The 22861-nt window shown below is 53.3% G+C and overlaps 1 protein-coding gene across 8 annotated transcripts in view; it reads left to right on the top strand.

Moving 5' to 3' along the window:
- The window catches only part of PXK (PX domain containing serine/threonine kinase like), a 62448-nt gene that overhangs the window by 36556 nt on the left and 3031 nt on the right, over positions 1 to 22861 (top strand). The window contains exons 5-18 of one of the 8 annotated variants that reach the window (XM_051979781.1): positions 2201 to 2278; positions 2977 to 3050; positions 3706 to 3780; positions 5465 to 5569; positions 7262 to 7363; positions 8715 to 8876; positions 9282 to 9399; positions 10549 to 10627; positions 11055 to 11103; positions 11909 to 11986; positions 12718 to 12804; positions 13543 to 13612; positions 14717 to 14779; positions 22424 to 22456. In XM_051979781.1, coding sequence (XP_051835741.1) covers positions 2201 to 2278; positions 2977 to 3050; positions 3706 to 3780; positions 5465 to 5569; positions 7262 to 7363; positions 8715 to 8876; positions 9282 to 9399; positions 10549 to 10627; positions 11055 to 11103; positions 11909 to 11986; positions 12718 to 12804; positions 13543 to 13612; positions 14717 to 14779; positions 22424 to 22443 — 1160 coding nt within the window. In that variant the 3' untranslated portion in view covers positions 22444 to 22456. The remainder of the gene's footprint in view (positions 1 to 2200; positions 2279 to 2976; positions 3051 to 3705; positions 3781 to 5464; positions 5570 to 7261; positions 7364 to 8714; positions 8877 to 9281; positions 9400 to 10548; positions 10628 to 11054; positions 11104 to 11908; positions 11987 to 12717; positions 12805 to 13542; positions 13613 to 14716; positions 14780 to 22423; positions 22457 to 22861) is intronic. The other 7 variants (XM_051979804.1, XM_051979773.1, XM_051979795.1 and 4 more) reach the window with 7 other exon arrangements.

The raw sequence follows: 22861 nt of genomic DNA on the forward strand, positions 1-22861 counted from the left end.
GTGTTTGTGCGCTCCCTTAAAACACCCCCACAAGCTGGACAGCCGCTCGGCCCCTTTCCGCGGCCCTCCCCTAACCAGGAGTGAGGTTCTCGGGCAGTAACCGGCCGTGCTCGGGGCCCGTGCTCAGCCACCCCGGGGGCCCTTGGCAGAGGGAGCCTTGAGTAATCCTTCCCTGAATTGAGATGAATCATTCACACTTAAGTCATTTATTTGAAAATAGCAGATGGTTTAAATTCAATCCGAGTCTGGCAATCCCAGAGCCATTTTGCACCGATATTAATTAGAGTGGGCGGAAGGTTTGGGGCTGTTTCTAGGGAAAGTTTATGCAGTTTCTGACGCGTCGCTGTCATTGCGAGTGGCGGAACTAATGGTGTAAATATTCATGGGACCGTAAGTGATCCCGGAGACCTCTCTCCTCGCGCGTCTCCTCACCTGCCGAGACAACCATCGCGCCCTTGTAGGCGGCTCCATCTGCTCCCGGAGCTCCCGGGACGTGGCCGCCCAGAATGTGCTCCTTGTCCGGGGGAGGGGAGGCCCCGCGCGGAGGGGGACGCCGTTTTCTGGGGTCCTTTCTGCTGTTGGAAGTTTTCCCTGGAATTCTGCTGATTATGAGAGGGAAAATGCCATAGCGAATGTGAAAGGTTCCAGCCACCAGAACCCTCCAGCTGGAGCCGAAAGGCCCCGATCTTCCCAGGCCAGCCCTCCCGGGGCAGGGAAGTTGGAACCAGGCAGGGAGGGACTTGCCAAGGTCATCCGGCAGGAGGCAGGAGGCAGCAGCAGCAGAATTTGAACCCCGGAGCCAGGGCTCTCTCCACTGTCATTCTACCCTGGAATGGAGTCATTCCTTTGGGGATGATGAGGGGAACTGAACTTGTTTTATTCCCCCAGAAAAGAAAAGTGCGGGAGCTTCTTCTCCCTGTCCTGGGGAAGGGGAGAAGGCCCCTCCAGAAGCAGCCAGGAGGCAGCCGTTTGAGGGTGTCCCTCCACCTCTCCCCTGCCTTTTAGAGGCTGCAGGGTTTTCAGTGACCCCCTTCTGTGGCACCAAAAGCTGTGTCCCGCGGAGCCGAGATGGGCCTCTCGTGCATGTGGCTGGGAGTTGGGCAGCCTGGTTCTGGCCGGGGGAGCCGGGGGCAGCTGGTGAGGGGCTTGTCGAGAGATGGCTGCGGATCATTTCCAAGAGGAAGTGATGCCCTTGGGGCTGGCAGTGCCCTTTTCCATAGGGCTTGTAGCTCAAGGGCCTTCTCTCCCATTCTCCACCACCGCTGCCCAAGTCAGCCCCTCCAGCCCAGGGGTGACCACGTCACTGCCCTGCTGGACAGTGCTTGCTGCTGGTAGGAGCAAACTCCCATCCTGGCACTTTTGCCCCCCTGTAACACATGGTCCCACGTCTAAGGCCCCCCCGTGGCACGCGGCCCGGCGGCTAAGGCCTCTCGTGGCACGCGGCCCGGCGTTTAAAGTCTGTAACACGTGGCCCGGCGTCTAAGGCCCCTCTGTAACACGTGGCCCGGCGTCTTAAGGCCCCTCTGTAACACGTGGCCCGGTGTCTAAGGCCCCCTGTAATTTGCCTCTCAGCCATCTCCGGCTGTCTTGTCACAATCCTTTGTGAACCCCCTCACAAACCTCCCTGGATTCCCTAAGCCATCTCTCCCTCACATCTTGGAATGTCCTTATCTCTTCCTTCAAGGCTCAGTTCAGACGCTGCCTCCTCTGTGAAGCCTTCCCTGATCCCCCTGCCCACTGTGTGAATCCTCTGCTTGTATGATGGGCCTGTTTCTATGTCGCCCTCACAGCCCAGGCCAGCTCTTCTTGCATTTCTTTGCTGGAAAACCTTAAACTCTGTACTAGTAATAAAATATTTCTTCCTATCACTGTTTAAGTAGCAAGGCCTGCAGAGCCAGAGTTTCATTTGTAGGCCGGGTTCCTTTGGCCCCGGGGAGGGGCAGCGGGCTGTTGTGGAGGAGTCTGGGGAGGGGCTTGCGTTCCAGCCTGGCCAGTTCCTGTGTGTGACCGGGCACAGGTGAGCCTCAGTTTCCCTTCTCAGCGGAGAGACAGTGATAGGGACACTTGGATTCTCCTGTTCACCGATGGGGCCTTTGGACGGGAAGAGAGCCTGCGAGCTTTAAAATGACAACGAATGCGAGAAAGCCCGCGTTTGTGTTGCGGGACTGTTTCCCTAACGGCCTTTACGATCTCTTTGCAGAAATTGCCTTGCAGCAGGTTTCGATGTTCTTTCGATCCGAGCCAAAGTGGGAGGTGGTGGAGCCACTGAAAGACATAGGTGAGAAGCGCTGGGGCGGGCGGCTTCCTCAAGCCTCTTCTTGGCACCAGATAAAATGTACAGGAATACAAAGGGAGCTAGTTACTTTACGTTTGAATAATATTCTCATAATTTTATAAAATATATCCAGTCACCTTCAAATATCCACTTAAAAATGTATTAAAGCTTTTTATTTACAGAGCATCTGCATGGGTAATTTGTCAGCATTGACCCTCGCAAAGCTTTCTGTCCTGACTTTTCCCCTCCTTCCCCCCTCCCCCAGATGGCAGGTAGACCCATCCATGTTAAATATGCTAAAGTGTATGTTAAACACAATATATGTAGACAGGTCCATACAGTTCTCTTGCTGCACGAGAAAAATCGAATTAAAAAACCGTTAATTCACAGCTCACAAATCCAGGGCTCTGCCCCAGCCCCGCTCTCCGTGGGACGGCCAGCTGAGGGCCCACTCCCAGAAGGCCTCCAGCCAAAGCTCTTTGTTCTCTGGGTGACCTTCACGGAGCCTCTGGAACCACGCAGAGATGGAGAAGTCGCTTTCAGACTGAAGGCCTTCTCCTCAAAACAAAAATTAATAAGGAAATAAAATCAGCATTAGTTCATACCAAAGAAAACACTGCAATGTTATTGTTTTGATCACGTCTCTGCTTTTTTCTCTTGGGAAAAGCTCCTTGTTAATGATCCTTGTGCTCCTGAGCCAGGTTGGAGGATCCGGAAGAGGTATTTCCTAATGAAGGTCAAGAGCCAGCCCAAGGAGCGCCTGGTGCTGAGCTGGGTACGTGGGGGCGCCCTCGGCCGTTCCTGGGTCCTTGAGAAGGATGCTTCCTTCTGACGCCCCCGGGACGGGGAATCGCCCTTGGAAATGATGCCTTCTCAGCCCCTCGATCAGCGTGTTTATGAATCATCCCAGGCCGTCTTTGTTTGGTTTGGAGGCAAAATGGGTTTTCCACAAATGTCGTTCTGAAATTCTGCCTCGGACCCTTGACCCCTGTTGTTCCCTGGAGGTTTCAGAACCCAGACCTCAAAGGTCGTCTCACCCAACTCGTTCCTTTTACCAGTGAGGCCCCAAGGACGAAAATGGCAGCTCCAAGGTCACACGCTCTGCCCCGGGACTAAGTAGCCATGACCTGGGGCACCTGGGGTAGCCTCCGGTGGGAGGGGGAGGTATGTGAGCATCAAAGGAGATGATCCGGCAGCCGTCCCTGGCTGTGGGGGGCCTGAGCAGGAGCAGTGGGCACTCGCTTTGGCTCCCGGGTGCTCTGAAAGGGCGGGGGGAGCCCAGGTGGGTTTCCCAGGCTTGTCGTTTTGAGGATTGTTTCGTGGAGAAGATGCCAGAATGCTGAACATGGCCCTGGCTCCGCGTCATGAAAGCTGGGCCCCAGGGAGGGCCCCGGGAGCCTCCGACATCTCCGTGTTTTCTGTCCCTCCAGGCTGACCTTGGCCCTGACAAGTACCTCTCAGATAAGGACTTTCAGTGGATAGTCAAACTCCTTCCCTCCTGCTCGGTGAGTATCCTCCTCCGGCTCCTGGGCCGGGCACTAGTGGGACCTTCAGACCTTGCCCCTCCCTGCGAGGGCAGCCGGACGGCCGGTAGAGCTGGAAGCCTTTGACTTAAACCCTGGGCCTCTGTGCCCGAGCCGGAGCCGGGCAAACGCTGGCCTGTCACTGTGGGGTCTGGGGGCAGGGCCGGCCTCGCCTCTCCTTGGTCCCCGATGGGGACAAGTGGGGGGGCGGAGAGACCCCCTTCTGCTCCTCAGAGCTCTCCTGTGCTGAGGGGGACGGTCGTGGTGCCCTGGGAGGAGGCCGGTTCTCGGGGGGAGCCCGGGGGAGCCGGGGCACCTTTCCGAGGCGGCTTTAACAAAAGCACAGAAGCCGGGGCCTTGTCCGGCCCCGAGGTGGCTCTGCCGGCTCCCCATCGGCGGCTCGCGGCCTGAAGCGGCCTCCTGAGTACTGCCGGCGGCTCCATTGCTGTGCCCGGCTGCTGCTGGAGTGCTGGAGGGCTTGGGTTAGACATTTCTGGTGTCGGGGGGTCAGGGGGCCACGTGGGGCTCCTGGTCCCGGGGTCGGATTGGGCTGGATTGGCTCCCGGCCTTCCCGCACCCCGTGATACCCACCGGCAAACGGAGGAGCTGCCCAGCTAGAGCAGGGGGACAAGTTCTCACAAAGTGTCGGGGCAGCTTCGGCTGGCCGGGCCCAGGGCCAGGGCTCCCCAGTTGTGGGTAGAAGCTTTACTCCTGCTAGAAGCCATGGAAGGGCAGAAGCGATGGAGTGACCGCGTTCCTCTGGCAGCCAGGCGACCTCTCCCCTCCCTGCCCCCCCCCTCCCCCCACTTGGGGCTGGAACAAGTGGCCACAAAGGCCTTGCTAAGGCGGCCCTGCCTCGGGCCTTGTCCTGGGAGGGGGACAGGGCTGGGGCATCATCCGCCCGCCAGACAGAGGCCCTCTTCCCCATGGAGCGCATTTCCCTGACCGGGGGAGGGGGGCCGGGGGCGGGGGTCCCCCTGCCTTTGTTTCCTTGTATGATTCTTTCCCCTCCCCCCTCCCTGAAGCAGCCACAGCTCAGAATTGCATCCTTAGAGAGGCTGGGGCTCGTGGGACTGGAGCCTGTGTTTCCTTCTCCCCTCATTGTGGCTCCAGGTTCCCCCAACTCTGGGAACCGCCTCCTTACTGCTGGCTCCCCATCCGGAGAGCGCCCCTGCCAGCCTGAGGGCGCCGGCCCGCGGGGTGCCTGAGCCTGAGGCTCTGCTTCCTCTGAGGCGGGGGGCGGGTGGGGCGGCCCTGGAGCCGAGCAGGACCGGGCTGCTCTTTGTCCTCCGAGTGTTCCTGGGGAGGCGGGCTCCCCCCCTCCCCCCCAGGGAGGGAAAGGCTCCGAGGACCTGCCCTGGTATTCCCCCCAGCCTGGCATACAGGAGGCGCTTAATAAGTGCCCATTGAATTGATTCTGTTCCTCTTTCCTGCACAAACCAGCTGTCGGGGAGAGCATGTTCCCTAGGAGGAAGCCATGAAACCGGGCTCGGGTCGGGGCTGGGTGGGGCCGCGGAAGCCCCCGAGGTCAGGGGGCGGTTTGTCTTGGCAGCTGCCTCCAGGGGGCGCTTGGGGGGTGCTCGGGGCTGGTGTCCTCGGGCACTGGCCCTGATGGAGCCGGCAGGGGCCCCCACACGCCCCTGACATCTGCGCTTTGTCTCGGCAGCACCCGTACATCTACCGGGTCTCCTTTGCCACGGCCAGCGAGTCCTCCGCCTTGGTCATCCGGGCCTTTAACGAGAAGGGAACGCTGAAGGACCTCATCTACAAGGTATTCGGCCGGGAGTGGCGACGGGGCCCCGAGAGTGGGGGGCAGCCTCTGGGTGGGGGGGGCCTCGGCGCCCAGGAGCATGCAGGGGGCGGAGGCAGAGAGAGCCTTTTGTGAACCCCAGAAGGAGCTAACCCAGACTGGCGCCCGGGCATGGGGGGCCCAGAGTACTTCCTTCCCGCTTTGGCCCTCGGCCCTTCCCTGCCCCCCCGCGGCTCCCCGGCACATGGGGAAATGGCCGTACCTGAGGTGACCAGCCCTCACCTTGGGAGGCTACAGCCAGCAAGGCCCCTCTGGGCGCCTTAGACCCGCCTCCCTCCTGATTGCAGCCGCCCCGCCGCAGAGAGGCTCGGATCCTCTGCTCTCGGCCTCCTTTCAGCCTCTCCTGAGGCTTTAAACAAATAATGAAGTGACTGTTCTCATGACAAGAGCAACATGGGCCAAGGTAGCCAGCAATAGAGCCCAACATGGCGGAAGCTTCAGCCCCGCCCCCCTGGTTGGAACTGGCTTCCTCTTAATGGGTGTCACGTCCCACACTTAAACAAAAACCTAATAAACAAACACTCACCTCAAAAGTCTGTCTGGCACCTGCTTTCAGATGCCGAATAGTTGCCAGCCTCTGTGTGAGGTGTGTGTGTGTGAGAGAGAGAGAAAGAGAGACAGAGAGCAAGAGAAAAAGAGACAGAGAGAGAAAAGGGAGAGAGACAGAGACAGAGAGAAAGGGACAAAAAGGAGAGAGAAAGAAAAGGAAGAGAGACAGACAAGGGAGAGAGAGAGAGAGAAAACGAAGAAAGACAGAGTAGGGAGAGAGAAAAGGAAGAGAGCTAGAGAAAAGGGAGAGAGAAAAGGGAGAGAGACAAAGAAAAAGAAAAGGGAAAGAGAAAAGGAAGAGAGATAGAGAAAAGGGAGAGAGACAGACAAGGGAGAGAAAGAGAGAGAGAACGGAGAAAGACAGAGTAGGGAGAGAGAAAAGGAAGAGAGCTAGAGAAAAGGGAGAGAGAGAAAAGGGAGAGAGACAGAGAGAAAAGGGAGAGAGACAAAGAAAAAGAAAAGGGAAAGAGAAAAGGAAGAGAGATAGAGAAAAGGGAGAGAGAAAGAAGAGAGAGAGACAAAGAAAAAGGAAAGGGAGAAAGAAAAGGAAGAGAGACAGACAAAGAAAAAGGAAAGGGAGAAAGAGAAAAGGAAGAGAGACAGACAGAGAAAAAGGAGAGAAAGAAAAAGAAAGAGAAAGAGAAAAGGGAGAGAGAGAAAGAAGAGAGAGAGAAAAAGAAAAGGGAGAGAGAGAAAAGGAAAAGAGACAGAGAAAAGGGAGAGAGACAGAAAGAAAAGAGAGAGAGACAGACAGACAGAGGGTGGCAGCAGATCTGGCTTTTTCACTCTGCGCACCCCCAGAGTCCAGACCAGGCTCACCATCTTCCTCTTTGCCATTTCCAGTGTTGGCCCATTAAGTAAAGAATCAGTTGGCTAAGACTGTTGGCCCCGCGTCCCTGGGGTCCCGGCCCTGCCAGACAGGACCAGTGACCGCGGGTCTCCCTTCCGTGGCCCCCTGGGAGCCCTGTGACACTCTTTGGCGCCCTTTGCTCTCGGAGAAGTTGCCATTTCCCAGCAGGCCTCCGTCTCTGGCCTTGCTCTGGCCGCCGTTTGCGCCTCCCTTCAGGGGGTGAGCTGATATCTCTTGTTTGGTCTTTTTCAAAGGCAAAGCCAAAAGACCCGTTCCTCAAGAAATACTGCAATCCCAAGAAGACTCAGGGCCTTGAGCTCCAGCAGATAAAGGCCTTTGGGCGGCAGATCCTGGAGGTGAGCAGTGTTTCCTTTTTGCTTCAAACAGTGTATTTGATTAATTTAAATTTTTGTTAACTTGCTTACCTGTCTCACTGCTTACATGGGGATGATTTGTGGCCGCTGGATTAGAGTAGCTGACTTCAGAAACTCAGTACGGGGGGATCAGGGGATGGCCGTGATTTTTGACGTTTTTCTAATGGACTTTTATTCCTGAAACAAAATTCTTCATTTCCCATAATCTTAAGGCTCTCATGCATTAATGTAAAGAAGTTGCAAAAAATATTAGCTGCTTCCTCCCACCCACATAGTGGGGCTCTCCAGGGCCCAGCTGAGCTTGAACATCAGCCTTGATTTTTTCCAAATAGATCAAAAATGATTTGGCTTTTTCATGAATATGGATCTCAGTAGAGGCTCTTTTGATAATTGGATGTGGATCTTCGTGTGTACAGACTGCCTAAAAATCATTCTCTCTCTCCCCTGTTTTAGATTCTTTTGGAGAATATTGAGATTTTTAGTTTGTTTTGAATGTAAAGGACACAAAAGAAACCCCCCCCAAAACAGCACTCCCGTACCTCATGTCTGCATTTGACTCCACTAATCCCCCAAAAAAGCACTTCTTCTTCCTTATTCTTTATCCATTAGACAACTTAGCCCCTTCCTTCATTTAAGAATTCATTGTTGGGGCAGCTGGATGACCCAGTGGATAGAGTCCTGAAGTCAGGAGGACCTGAGTTCAAATCTGGCTTCAGACACTTAACACTTCCTAGCTTGTGACTCTGAGCAAGTCACTTAACGCCGATTGTCTCAGTTAAAAAAAAAAAAATTAAAAAAAGAGAATTCATTGTCGTATCTCTTCAAAAAAAACTGACAAAGATGTGCCGGTTTTGTTCTTTCTGATGCCTGTTTGATTTTGTTTTCAAAATGTATTGCCTTTTTTTTTTTTTTTAAAGCTTTTTATTTTCAAAACATTTGCACAGATAATTTTTCCACATTGACCCTTGCACAGCCTTGGGTTCAGACTTTCCCCTCTTCCCCACCCCCTCCCCTAGATGGCGGGCAATCCCGTATATGTCTGTATTGTCTTTTAAAATCTCTTGTGATTTTCTTTCTGCCTCTTATTCCACATTGCAGTTATTTCTGTTTTATTTCCCCCTCCTTCAGTAAACGTTCCCGTGCAATAACAACAACAACGATTTAAGTTGACTTTAAATCAACCTTTCCCGACATCCTCCAAATGAGAAGATGTCCAGGATGAGGGTCCCTATGCCATTAATCGGGGAGGGGCAACGGAGGGACAGATTATAGATGTGTGTAAAGTAATTGCTTTCTGCAATGAGATGCCCTCCGTCTGTGTCTTGGGATTTAGGCATTGAAGTTCCTCCACGAAAAGGGATTTCCTTATGGACATCTTCACTCCTCCAATGTGATGCTGGAGGGAGACACGTGCCAGCTGCTGGACCTCGAGAACTCCTTGCTGGGGCTCCCTTCCTTCTACCGATCCTATTTCTCGCAGTTTAGGAAAATTAATGTAAGTGGCCGATGCTGCCAGAGGGGGAGGTGTCAGAGTGAGGCTGTATATCCTTGTGACAGGGCAGGGCCCGGGACTGGGGGGCTTTGGGGGAGACCCGACTGGACTCGGGCCCGACCTTTCCTCCACGGGAGACTCGGGGCTTCGCTTCCTCCCCAAAGCTCCGTTCCAGGGCTGACTCCGGCTGACTCGAGGGCCTCCCTTCTCCCCGGGGGAGCCTCTCAGCAACAGCAGAGTCGCCCAGACCGTCCCAGTGAGCCCCTCTCTCTGACCGGTGCCCACCTGGCCCCACCTGCTGGTGCGACTCACCCGGGGTGGAACCTGCGCATGGAGGCCGCGGGCAGCTTGGGACCGAGGCTCGTTCCTCCGGGCCTGAACGGGCGGCTCTGCCTTGTTTCTCTACAGACGTTAGAGAGCGTGGACGTCCACTGCTTCGGACATTTACTTTATGAAATGACCTACGGCCGGCCCCCGGACTCCGTGCCAGTGGACACGTTCCCGCCTGCCCCGTCCGAGGCTGTGGGTCAGTACGCTCCCGATTGGTCTTTCTTGTGTTCCCCCATGCTGCCCTCGTGCTTCCTTCTCACAGTCCAAAGAAAGGGGGGGGGGGTTTCTTCTTGACCCCCAGCTGAGACACATTAAACATTTGTAGTCTTTCAGCTGCTTTGAAATGGTGCAGGGAAAAGCCATGCTCTGCTAATACACTTGTGCCACGGCCTGAAATAGGGAAAGCTGCTGCAGAGACAGGGAGATTCCTGGGCATCAGAGGGGGTGCCCGGGCACATCCTCACATCAGTCAGGGTTAGGAGAGAGACAGACCCCGGCTTCTGATGCTGGCCCCTCCCCCTTCGGGCCCTCAGTTTCCTCATCTGCAAGATGGGGGTAATTAGCCATCGATGATGTGCTCCCCTCTGCACAGACAGAAGTGAAACCGTCCCTGCCCCAATGAGCAAGGGGAGACACACCCACCCACCCCTCCCCATCTCTTTTCCTCTCTGTGTCTGCCTTTATTAGTCTTCTCTGTCTCTGTGTATGTGTCTGCCTCTGTCTCTGTATCTCTGTCTCTCTCTCTGAAAGATGAAATAAATTGGTTTGGGAGGAGACGGGGACAGCCAGGGCTATCAGGGGAGGTGGCGCTTGAGCCGACCCCTGAAACACCCCCGAACTTCTCAGGGGTGGTGCCGGGGGGGGGGGGTCATGGTGAGGGGGGCGTCCTGGCCTGGGGGACAGCCTTGCTTGGAGCGCCACCGCCCTACCCCCCAGGTTGCCAGGATCAGGTGATGGCCCTGCTCTCTCAGGCCCATGTGGCTGATGCATTACCAGGACAGGAACACAGCCCCAGCTGCAGATGATGAGAAGCGCTTTGGAAGCCTTGAAGTAGATGGCGTCACTCTTGCCATCTCGGGCTTCTGCCGGGCCATTCTCTTCCTCTTCTCCTTGTGGGGTCAGGCCCTGTCTGGGAGGGAAGGCCCCACACCTACAGGACCCAGCTTCCCGAAGCTTTGGAAGGCGGGCCCCTCCCCCGGCGGGTTCATGTGCCATCCCCACGCCCTGATGGGGGCTGCCAGCGCTGCTCCCCCCTCGCACACACAGGATGCATCAGCCGGCAGAGGCTCGTCTCAGGGTGCCGGGGCCCCTGGGTAACTGGGGGTGTCCTTCTCTCTCTCTGCAGTGGCCGTGCTGGAAGTCCTGCTGTCTCAGGAAGCCTGTAAGAACGGCATGCCCACCGTCTCCCGCCTCTTACAGATGCCGTAAGTCCAGAGGGGTCTGTGGGGAGGAGTGGGGGGGGTCGGGGCATCCTCAGCTGAGAAGAGGCTGCTCATTGGCTGCCTGCCCCTTTCTCCCCCGTGAAGGAATTCTCCCAACAGAAGATAAAAAGTGCTCTTAAGAGCATCTATAGCTAAGGGTATGATACCCTATGTGGAGGGGGAAAGGAGGGAGGAAGGAAGGAAGGGAGGGAGGGAGGGAAGGAGGAAGAGAGGAAGAAAAGAAGGAAGGAACAGAGGAGGAAGGAAGGAAGAAGGAAGAGTGGGAGGGAGGGAAAGAGGAAGGATTCCCAGTACCAACTAAATCACAAGCACAGGGCAAAGGAGAAGAGATCTGAGGTTCCCATGAATGACCTTATCTTCTTGGTTGTGAATGAATAACTGGATTTAAAATCTTTTTTTGTTTCTGCAGATTGTTCAGTGATGTTTTATTAATCAGTTTAGAGAAGCCGCAGTTTAAGGTAAAGTGGGCCTGTGTGATCTGGTCACCAGGGGCTCGCTGAGGGCCGGACAGCTCTGTGGGGCCAAAAAAGAGAAAGTGGAGGAGCTGAATGGGGCTCAAGAAGGCTCTGGGTGGCTTTAAGGGAGTCCTCTACCTTAGGAGACTCTTCATATTCCACACGGCATTTTTTTCTCCAGTGGATTGTTAATTCTTTACTTCGGCCACCCCATTGTTTGTTAGGGGTGTTTGTGGGCTTGCTTCCCCCATGTTTTCTTCCCCTCCTCGCCCCGGCCCCTCCATCCCTCCTGACCAAAATCTGTATGTTCTGGGCTAGAGGCATGAAGCCGAGTTAACGGGCCTCGGAGTCTGGTTCTTGGACTCTCGGATCCCGAGCTCGGGCTGGAGGAGCTCTGAGGTCTCCCAGACTGCTCTGCCCGGCTCGCTCCCCAAGGAGGAGCTGAGACGCCGAGCTCCAAGTAGCTTGGAAGATCCCGGGCAGAAAACTCGCTGCTCACCGGACGAGGGTCGGGGCCACTTAGCCCTGGGCGCCTTTGAGCAGGTTTGCCAGATCCCTGCCCACACGGCCGCCCTGGGCCCGCGACGTGTCTCGCTTTACCTGCTCTCTGTGAAAGAGTCGGGCAGCCGAGCACACTGAGGGCCGGGCCGGATCGGCCATTGGCAACGGCTTCCTTATCTTGTTTGCGGTGGCTGCTTTGTTCCCAGCCAACAAGTGCTCCTAAAAGGAGAAGCGGGCACGGGAACCGGACTCGCCTCGTGTCTGATCCCGATTGTCCTTATGGGTCTCTCTCTCCTTTTCTGTCCAGATCCCCACTAAGTTAAAAGAGGCACTGAAGGTTGCCAAAGAGTGCATAGAGAAGCGGCTCACCGAAGAGCAAAAACTGGTACGTGGTCCACGCCCTTCGTGGTTTTCCACTGTACGCCCACCCTCCTTCCCCCCGAGGAAAAGTGCAGCTGGGAGGGGGTCGGTTAGAGCGACAGAGTCATCTCCAGACTTACGCCTGGAGCGGGAGGGGGGGGGTTAGGTCAGTGGGTCTGTGGACAGACGGACGAGTGGGATATTTATGTAGTACTTACTCTAATCTAGACACCTCATTATGGCCTGGGCACAGAAAAACCAAGTTCTAGCTTCGAGGGCTGGGCATTTGAAGGGGAGAACACATGCGGAAGGGGGAGGCAGGGATTGGAGAGGCGGGAGGTGGAGAAGCTGAGAGTTGGCAGAGATGGCGCTCAGGGCTTGGAAGAGCGGGCCTCCAGGCGGAGCCTTCTCCAGGGAGGAAGGGGCACTGCCCGGGGGTGGACCCACCCTCCTCCATGACTCTCTTAAGATTGTAAGTGCAGAGAGGAAGCCGGCCTCCATCAGTAAATGAGGTTTCCTTTTCTAAGGACCCCCAATACCAGGGAAAACCCAGATCTCGTCCTAGGCTCCCACCCCCAGGCCCCAGCACAGGGCCTGGCTCACAGCCGGAGCTTAATAAATGCTCATGACTTGAGACACCCTCCAGGGTCATAGGTGGCTCTCATTGGGCAGGGACATCCGTCTGGGGTTCAGAACCTGACCAATGACTCCCCCTGTGTGGGAGGACCCTCATGCTGGTGCTTGTTTTTCCTAAAGCTTCACCAGCATCGGAGATTGACAAGAGCCAAGTCCCACCACGGCTCCGAGGAAGAGAGGAGGAAACGGAAGATTTTAGCCCGGAAGGTGAGAAGGGTCAATGGCGTGACCTGCTGATAGTGTGGGGGAGGACAGTGAGGGCGGCTTTCTGGGCAATTCTGTGTCAAGAGGTACCGGCCCCTCGATGTTCAAGTGATCTCTGAAGTGCTGGGGTGCAGCTTTTACTTTTCACAAAATGGGCTGTCTCATTTCTGAGCCCCTTCCTCTTTCACCATTTCAATCGTGTGTGTGTGTGTGTGTGTGTGTGTGTGTGTGTGTGTGTGTGTGTGTGTGTGTGTGATAAACACACACACATAAGAGAGGGACCCAGTGGGCACTCTGGCAAAGCCTGTGAACCTCCCCTCAGAGTTGGTTTTAAGTACACAAAGTAAAATAGACAAGATTTGCATGTACAAATAACCATATCATTTAAAAAAAAACACAGACCCCGTGTTGGGAACCCCTGAATTACGTGCTCTCTAATAATGTAAGGACCAGGTGTCTCTATCAATGCAAAAAATATTAGAATTTTACTTTGAAAAACAGTCTTTCTTATCTCTTCTCTTTGCTTCTGGTTTAAAAAAAAAAAATGCCGTTAACGCAGCTTGATCTTCCAAGATATTCTTACATTTCGGGCCTTCTGGTGCTAAGTAAGACTCCCAAGGCCGGAAGCCTGTTGGATTTTAGTCTTCTTGGATATGAGGCACAAGGACCGTGTTGATTTTTAAATCTGCCCTTTTTTTTTTGCTCACTGGTTCATTCCTCTTTTTTTTTTTTTTTTTAAAGAAATCCAAACGCTCGGCCTTCGAGAGCAGCGAGGAGCAGTCGGTCAAGTACAGCAACTCCAATAATTCAGGTAAGTTGTTCACGTGGTCGCCAGACTTGCGGGGTCTCGGGTCCAGTGGAGGGAGGGGTTCCCCGCCCAGCCAGGGCTTCTCAGCATTCTCGTTGGTGGAGGTGTGCAGGAATGATGCACGAAACAGATGCGAAGAGCCAAGTTAGCTTTTTCTCACCTGGCTGAGAAGTTCTGCATTATCTACCCCGGTCTGAAGTTCTCAGCCCAAAATAAGCTCTGCCAAGACTCTGTGGTCAGCTGTAAGATGGGGCACAGCTGGGATTGATGTGGAGTCTGGGAAGAAAGGGGCTGGTCAGCCTGGGTCTTCCTCAGATGTGGAGAGAACAGAAAATGAGCAAAGAGAATCAAGAGCAGCCATTATGAAAAGGAGGGCAGCTGAAAGGTGGGCACGCAGCCGGAGGCAGGCCTGGGGGACCTGCAGGCTGCATAGTTATCACCTGAGCAACTGAGGATTTACTGTGACAAATGCTAGGAAAAAGCGCCTCCCTGCTAACTACACGGCTCTGGGGAAAAACTCAGTGCATTCTGATCAGGTGCCATGTTTGTGGTGGGCATGGCCTCAGGAATGACCTTTGGTACAGGAGGAAATGGCGCCCTCAGTTGCATGTTCTGAAACTTGCCCCAAATTGGAGAGATGGATAGATGGGTGGACAGGTGGACAGAGGAATGGAAGAACAATCATGTATTAAGCACTTCCTTATGTGCTGCCCACAATACTGAGTGTTGAATGTACTGATCCAAAAGCAAGTCTCTGGCCTCGAGGAGCTTCCGTTCTGTAGGGGAAAGAGAGGCCAGGAGTTAGCCCCGGGATGACGGCAGGAAGCAGGGACGATGAGCGGGCTCCAGGGCAGCAGCATGACTCCCACAGCCGGGAATACTGGCACAGTCGCTTCAGCCGTAGAACTGGATTGTACAATAGGCCAGACCCAAGGAGCAGAGAAAAGCAGGGGGCCCTGACGTCCAGCAAGAAGTGGGTCTTCTCTGAACATTCCGAGTTCTGTCCCCACTAAGCAGAGAGGTTAGAAGCCCCACTCCTGCTCTTGGCTAATGCTGAATTCTCCTCATTCTCCATTAGTTAATATCAGACTCTTTCTTTTGTCTTAGCAGGATCTGGGGCAAGTTCCCCGCTGACGTCCCCATCGTCTCCAACCCCGCCCTCGACAGCAGGTAAGTTGGGTTGTCAAAAGTAATTTTAACTACTCATTTACAAGCAACAGAAGAGCTGCTCAGTTGAAAATTGTGTTTTTCTGCAAGTTTTTGCATCCTTAGAGAAGGAAGTGTCTGAGCAAGAGAACACTGATTTGGGGAGCAGATGGCTTGATTCCTCAGTATTTAAATATGCACGTGGGTCTCCTTGGAAGGATTGCTTTGTAAATATGGTTCACATTTGCAAGGAAAAGTTTGTCTTTCGTGTCAATATGCATTATGAGCCTGGCTGGCCCAGTTATTTCCCTCTTGTCATAACGGAGACGTGTCGGTGCCGTGAATGTTCAGGGACATTCAGCGGCCCTCCTCTCGTTGCCTTGGAGGTGCGTTCCATTACAGAACCTGAGGTACCACCTATGTCTGCACATGTTCTCTGTCTCATAATTGTTATCCAAGGACTCGATCCTCCAAGTGCCACTTCCAGACAGGTGCCACCATTTTTTATTCCTACAGAGTTTACTACCAGTGTTCAAACATCTAACCGTTCCCAGCTGCTCAAGTGCTCGTTGCTAGTTCTCAGTTTGGGAAATTTTCCATTTGGAATACGGTTTCCAGCTCTTCTCCTGGCCCCTGGATTTACACTAACAGACTCATCTGGTGCTTTTTCAGCTTTCAGCCAGTGTGGTCTCGACACCGGCTCCCTCTTCTCTAGGGCTTCATTCTCGGCTCTTCTGTTCCAATTTCTCCAGCCTTCTGCAGAGTTGCATGCTTGCTTTTGCTCTGCTGATTGCAAGCCTTCGTTAAGTGTCTGTCATGTGCTAGGCACCGTGCCCGTCGGAGATACCGGTGCAAAGGACAGGGACCACCCCTGCCCTCAAGGAGCCTGCAGTCTGCCTGGGCGAGAGCTGCCCCGGAGCTTTCTCCTTAAAGGAGGTTTTGGAGTTTGTGGGCCGGTCCTCCAGTCAGATGAGGGATCTTGTAGGATGATGAGGGCTTCTGATGCTGTGAGAGGATGATGGTGTCTATCTCCCCCGTCCCCACCCCGCCTAAGTAAGATCATGTGATTATACCAAGGACTTTGTGTGGCAAAGGGGAGGGCCGTTGGGCTGTTAGAGCCAGAATGAACCTTTATGGTGCATGTGCCTCCCCCCCAGGTTGCATTTCTTGAGGGACAGCCACCCCAGGTCCCAGATACACTGGGTCTGCCCCCCTAAAACCGAGGCTCCCAAGCCTTCACCCCAGGGTTTAGCTTTAATGGTCACTGGACACAGCGAACTCCTAGCCAGGCAGGCACAAGGTCGTGACAAGCAAAGGCCTTCCCCGTCTGGTAGGGTCCTCCCGCTCCAGCCCATGGGCTGATGGCTCCACTCAGCAGCTGAGGTCTGGATGACCAGCACGCTCCCTTTGGCCCCCCAGAGCCAGCTGGTCGGCACTGACCGGGCAGGAAGCTGCTGAAAGTCGCTGGGGCTGGCGCAGGGCAGGGAGTGCCCACTCCCCTCGGACCCAGCTTCTTCCTCGGGAGCCCAGGGCTGACCCACACCCACAGGGCCTGGCCAGTCTGGGCTGGCCAAGGGCATGGGGGGCACCCCACCTCCACAGAGGGGTAATGAAGTGCATACACGTTTCTCAGCCGGTTCAGAACTAGACACCTCTGTTTCTCTTACCTGCCCATTTCTGGAAGCTCCTGAACGTGGCTGGCTCAGGCAGGGGGCTCTTGGCCTCCTCCCCCCTCCTCTAATTCCGTAGTGCCCTGTCCTAGATGCCCCTCCCCCTCAGGTGGGGTCCCGTCCCCACCCCCTTTGTAAAACTCCTGGGGAGGAGCCAACAATTTGAGCCAGGAGGGACCCAGAAGCCCCTGAGACCCCCCTCCTCCCATTTAGCAGAGAGGGATGCAGAGGCTGCGGCCCTAACTCCTCCTTCCGTCTCCGTCCGGAATGCCCACTCTGCTTCCTGGCCCACACCGGTGCCACTGCCGGGCGGGCCTGGCACAGCCTCCGGCAGCGCTCTGGCCTTCACGGGGGCTGCCGGCTGGTGGGCGGCCGGGCTCCAGAGAGCGGAGCGCCTGAGGCCCCCAATTCCGGGGCCCAGCTGGGGGGAGGGGATCGCCGGGTCCGAGGGAGCCTCGGGGTCCCCCCTAGCAGTGGCCGGGGGCGGGGCCGGTGCTGGACGGGACTGCGAATTGGGGAGGGGAGGACCAAGGGGCCGGGCGTGAAAGGGGCCTCCAGATGAAAGGTCCCTGCGGGAAGCCGGCTCCGGGCCTGAGAGGGGCCCCAGCCCCGGAGTCCTGGCGCCGCGGGCTGGCTCGGGGAGGACTCCCGCAGAGGCCGCTCGGCATCGGCCTGGGCGTTTAAAGGCTGGGCTCCCAGGAGGAGGCCAAAGGCCGTCCGTTAGGAAGGGCTCGGAGGCCCCGTGGGGGGAGGCCCCCGGGGGGCGGGGCAGGCGGGTCCGGGAGCTGGGCCGCAGAGTGCGTGGGGGGAGGCGCAGGCCACTGGAGAGGTGTGGGTCCGGGGGAAGCTGGGAGAGGGGAAGCGTGAGGGCGGGGGCTGAGGTTGACAGGTCAAGGGCGCGGGGTCACCCAGCCGGGACTTGTCCCAGGCTAGATTAGAACTCATTGCGCCGCTCGGTGCGCTGTGGCGCCCCCTGGCGGGCCTCTTCTGCAATGCCAGTGGATGGATATTGAATCCCCGGGAGCTGCGGAGCTTAGCAGGTGAAAGGGGGAAGCAGGAGGGAGCGCCTGGGGATGCCCGCAGAGAGGGGGGGGGCAACAGAAGGGCCAGCACAGGAGACAGATGGGGCGCCCAGATGGGAGGGAGGAAAAGCAGCGAGTTAGCGGCTGCAGAGAGGAAGGCTGAGAGGTGCTGCCGAGAAATGCTGGGAGATGCTCAGAGATGCTGGGAAATGCCGGGAGATGCCAGGAGACGCTGCCGAGAAATGCTACAATATCCCAGGAGATGCCGGGAGATGCTGAGAGATGCTGGAAGTGGATGTTGGGAGATGCCAGGAGACGCTGCTGAGAGATGCCAGGTGATGCCAAAAGATACTGGGAAATCCCAGGAGATGCTGAGAGATGCCAGGACATGCTGCTGAGATGCTACGATATCCCAGGAGATGCTGGGAGATGCTGAGAAATACTAAGAGCCGGGAGATGCTGGGCTCTGCGGCTTGGATGCGATGATAAGGTCAGACACAGGGTTGCAGAGCCTCAACAGGAACGATAGGGAGACAGTGGCCAGGCTGGTGGGAGAGGCAGGAAGAGAGGGCTCCCCAAAGTCTGAGGATAGAAGAGGAGGTTGGGAAGGCGTGAGGGGGTAGAGGGGTAGCAGACTTGCCTTTCCACTAGGTCTCCTTTCTCCCCTGAGCCCCAAGCTGACCCCTGTTCTTCAGAGTCCCGTGACTCAGGATTGTAGACAACCTGGGCAAAAGCTCCTTTTTCCATCTCCCACTTCCTAGAGCTCATTCCGTACAGCCCAGCCTGACCTTAGCCACAGTGGCCAGAGACCCTCAGAACCTCCCAGCGGCCATCGATCTTGATGAAAGGAGGCTCATCACCTACCTGTGGTAGCCCTGCTGGGCGCTGCCTGCAGGCCCGTGGTTCTCATCACTACTTGGGCCTTGGTGTCCTTCTCTATGAAAGGCACAGATGGCCACTGGAAGCCCTTCAAGTTCTCGGACATCTGTACCCTCCCTGAAGGGAGTCGTCCGGCCCTTGTAGAACCTTCATTGTCACGGTGGCAAGCTTCTTCCCCTGAGTAGTGGGAGCTACTGCTCAGTGCCAGCTGGACAACCTTTCCTTTCCTTCCTCCCTTCCTCCTTCCCAAGATATCTTGGTATTAATGGACTAGATTTCTTTCTTAAAGGTCACGCTCTAAACCCAAATCATTCCTCCTTTCATTGAGTGGCCAACCACAGTTCCAGCCCTAATAATTCTGAGTGAGAAATAATAGCGATTGTTTCTGCCTCGGCCAGAAACTCTAAGGCTCTTCCCCTCCCAGACGGATTATTTTTCTGACCAGGTAGAAGCCATTTTCGGCCTCATTTCTTACTTATCCTTAATCACCGAATGACCGAATGCCTCAGACAAACTAAGACCTGCCATAGACTTTGTTTTTAAAAGTCCAAGGTTTTTCACTGCAGGTGTCTGGTCACTGGGCCCAGATGGCTTGGGAGAGAGTAAGGGCGGTGACCTTGCCCAGCCCTCACTGTGGTCCAGCTGGCTTGCCAGTCACAGCATCACCTCCCTGAGGTCATGGGCCTCTTCCAGAACAAAGGACAAATGACAATAGCAGCAGGCTTGCTTTTACATCGGGCCTCTATAAAGCTGATCTCTCTGGCTGACCTATGGCTCCGACCTTCTGGGACTGAACGGAGCAAATCCGATCAACCCGTCTCTACCTGGTGGCCCTTCAGCTATCCAAAGACCTCCCCCACCCCTCTGAAACCTCTTCTCCAGTTCCTTAAATCAGTTCTTGTCTCTTGTGTGACATCGGAGGAGAATTTTAGTGAAGTTAATGATATTGTTCAGATAAGCATTAACTTAAGAGATTGATCTATAATGTAATTAGCAAGTTTTCTTTTTTGAAGTAGGACTGTCAGTTATATCATTAGGGAAAACTGAATTTATACCCTCCAAATGGACATCACATAATTGTGAGAAAATATGCACATATATCAGAATGTTTTTGGAACCAAAGACAGTATCACTAAAAATAGTAACATGAATTAAGGATTTAAGAGTACAAAGAAATCAATGAGCTATCCAACAATTATGCTACAGACAAAATATTTAAAAAATAATATTTAAAAGATAATAATAGTGCTAAAATGATTTCCCCAAATCCATGAGATTTTCCAATATCCAGAAGTAATTCTCAGGACTTATGTATGCCTGAAAGGAATTTACTTTTATTCCAGGTAAATTGAGCCAGAAAAGATTTGCATCTATGGAAATACGTGCAGTAATAAACACATATTGTTCTGTTTTTTCTTTGGAATGAAATTCAGATTTCCTATTAAGGGAAAGATACTTTATTTTTCCTTCTCTGATCCTCCACCCAGTGATGTAATTGGTCTTATTAGAGCATGGGATTGACTCATTCACTCTTTTGCTCAAGAAACTTCATTGGCTCCCTCTTGCCCCAGGGATCCTTTTGTCCTCTCCATGACTACTCTTTGGTCCCTGTGGCTATGGATTATCACTGTTTCTCTACCTGTCGCTATTATTTTCTTTTATGCACTCCATATTCTGGCCAAACTTGCCACTTCTGGTCTCTGGCCCAGGCTTGAAATGCTCTCCCTTCTTCCCTCCACCGTGTAACACTTCTAGCTTTCCTCAAATCTCGAGTTCCCCTTCCTCATAAGGGTCTGCATTTGTAGAGCAGGGGGGCTGCAAAGGCTTTCTCAGCAGAGGGAGGAAACTGAGGCAGACCCGTTAAATGGCTTGCCCGGGATCATACCGCTAGCCAGTGTCTGAGAAGGGATTTGAATTCGAGGTCTTTGTGGCTTCACCTGGCTGCCACAAAGACTGGACTCCTTCCCAGGGAAATACCCTTATGTGTTTGGTATTTACTGTCAGCTCCTTAATTAAGGGCAGGGCCTGGTGTCCTCTGTCTGGGAGACCCCAGCTCCTGCCAGAGCACGAGGTAATTAGAAAATGTTTCAGACTCCTCACTGGCTGCTGCCCTGGGTTCTGTGCTTGTTTCTTAACTGGTGATCCAGAGGGGAGCCTGATGAGCGAGAAAGGAGGATACCGAATAACCGTGGGCCCTGAGAAGTCCCTGTAGAAGTCCCTTTCAAAAAGGGATTATTAAGTCAAAGAATTTGAGAATTCAAAGCAGCTCTCTGGGGTATAATAATGACAATCACAGTAATAACTGGCATTTACAGAGTGCTTGGAGGGTTGCCAAGGCTTTAGTGTTTAATCCTCACAACCATCTTGACAGGTAGGGATTACTCTTAGCACATTTTACAGATGGGGAAAACAAGGCAGAACTGAAGGCCTTGCTCATGACTCACAGCTTATCTGTGTGCTCCTAATTGAATCCCACTGCTTGACCAAAAAATAACTTCTACCATAACCTAAACCAGGAGTCTTTACCACCTCCTGGGGCTGTCCCTTCCACTTGAGGGGATTGGGTGGGTTCCATGGAGCTTGAGCCTGGCCTTTGCCCCTTTACCCCTTGCTGTTGTCAATCAACATGTGCTATGTTCACTTTTTTTTTTTTTTTCTGTTTTTTTTGGTTTTTCCTTTTTGTTCTGATTTTTCTCTCCCAATATGATTCATAAAGCAATGTGTATGAAAAACAAATAATTTTTTAAAAAAGGATAAGAATTGACACAAATGGAAAAATCTGCCAGTAGAATCCCAAAGAAAAGTCAGTGATCCCATAAGAACCAGGATGGAGAAGGCAAAGGACAAATAATGATCCTGATTGTAGCCATAGTGCTTTCTGGTTTATATAATCCCATTTGTCTGGTGCTCTGGTCAGCTAATGTGTGGAATAAATACTATCATCATGTGCCCTGCCCAGGGTCTCACAGCCCTGGGCACACCCCTCTGAGTCACCCTGGCCCCAATGGTCTCCTTGCACCTCAGTGCGTTCCTAGGACCAGAGCCATAACCAGTGTTCTCCTTCTCCCTTTGCACTTGAGGAAATGTGTTTCCTTGCTATCGGAGGGTATTTCTGGGTCCTCAGTGAGCTTCTTGTCCAGGGGGTTCCTAGATTTTGTTTCTTCAACCTTTCCCAGAATCTTGGTTTTAGATGCATAAAATATGCAAGACCACAAAGGAAACTAAATGCTTTGGAATACAGTTTCCAAATATTTTAAAAACTTTTGATCTAACACTGCATACTCATTTTACAAATGAGAAAGCTGAGCCTTTGAAAGCTAGAGTGATTTAATCTCATACTATGTAGCAGGAGTGAGAGGCCCCTGTGGCCCCCAGGGCCTGTCACTGGACTGTCTCAGGTGTGTGGTCATAGTTGTGTTGCTTCCCTTCCTTGGGCACTCTCCCCATGGTTTTTTCCTCCTTTATGCTAAGTCATGAATTTTAATTCACTTGTGGACAAGATGAGTCAGCTTCAAGGAAGCTGTGGAGCCTGGAGTTCAAAACAAGAACAAAGCCCAGTATTCCTTCTCTTGTTTAATGAATGCGTAGGAACTGTATTTTAATAGTTTAATCCCTCCTAAATTTTTCATGTCAAGTTTTTACGTCAGACTCTTGTGGTCCAATATAAGAAAAAAAACAACATAATCAAGCTGGATTTTCAGGGTTCTGGGTTTTCTTGGCAGAATTTTATTTACTGAAGAAAGTTATTTAACCAAACAATCAGCTCTCCAGCTGAGACAGGATATTCTGGTAGAGTGAATCTTCTTGTTCTTAACGAACAAATATAAGATATTACTGGTTCAAAAAGAGAGAATGCCCAGGGGGAGGGATGATTTATTGATTTATTAGTGATTTTCCCAAATCCTAAAAGGACCACTTGAGTGTTTGTTTACCAAGGAATGATTTCATTGGACTTTGTCCTGGTTTATGGGGGGCATTACCTAAGGGTCCCTCAGTCTCCTCTTGCTGCCTCTGACTGTTTGATTGAATGACACTAACATTTGTTAATAACTTGTGTCCCCTCTTTCTCTCTTTTTCTTTCTCTTTGCTGTTTTCAGTAGAGCATGCGCCATTTTGAAGGTGAATTTTCGGTAAAGTAAACTGATCATGATTTCTCAAACTTTAAAGATGCTCTGTTTCTGTGTGGGAATTGTAACCTTGTTTTCCTGAATTGCTTCAACACTGAAGAGCAGGAAAAGTGAATGAGAAAAGACAGTTCGTTGTCTGGGACAGTTCATTGAAATACAGCATCTTTAAAAAGAGGGACTTCATTTGTATTCGTCCCATCCTCATTACAGACCTTGCAAAGTTTCCATTTTCACTCTGACTATAGCTTTAAAAGAAGTGGCTGAACCCGAACGTCAGCGGCCAGTTGTCCGGCCAGTGAGTTACTGTGTTCTGTAGGACTTTGGCTAAATAAATTACCCGATTCATGGGCCCCAAGGACCCGTCACCCCATTTCCTCAGACAGCCTCACAACTACCGAGACAACTTGT

The sequence above is a fragment of the Antechinus flavipes genome, chromosome 1 (assembly GCF_016432865.1).
Source record: "Antechinus flavipes isolate AdamAnt ecotype Samford, QLD, Australia chromosome 1, AdamAnt_v2, whole genome shotgun sequence".
In the NCBI taxonomy this organism is placed as follows: domain Eukaryota; kingdom Metazoa; phylum Chordata; class Mammalia; order Dasyuromorphia; family Dasyuridae; genus Antechinus; species Antechinus flavipes.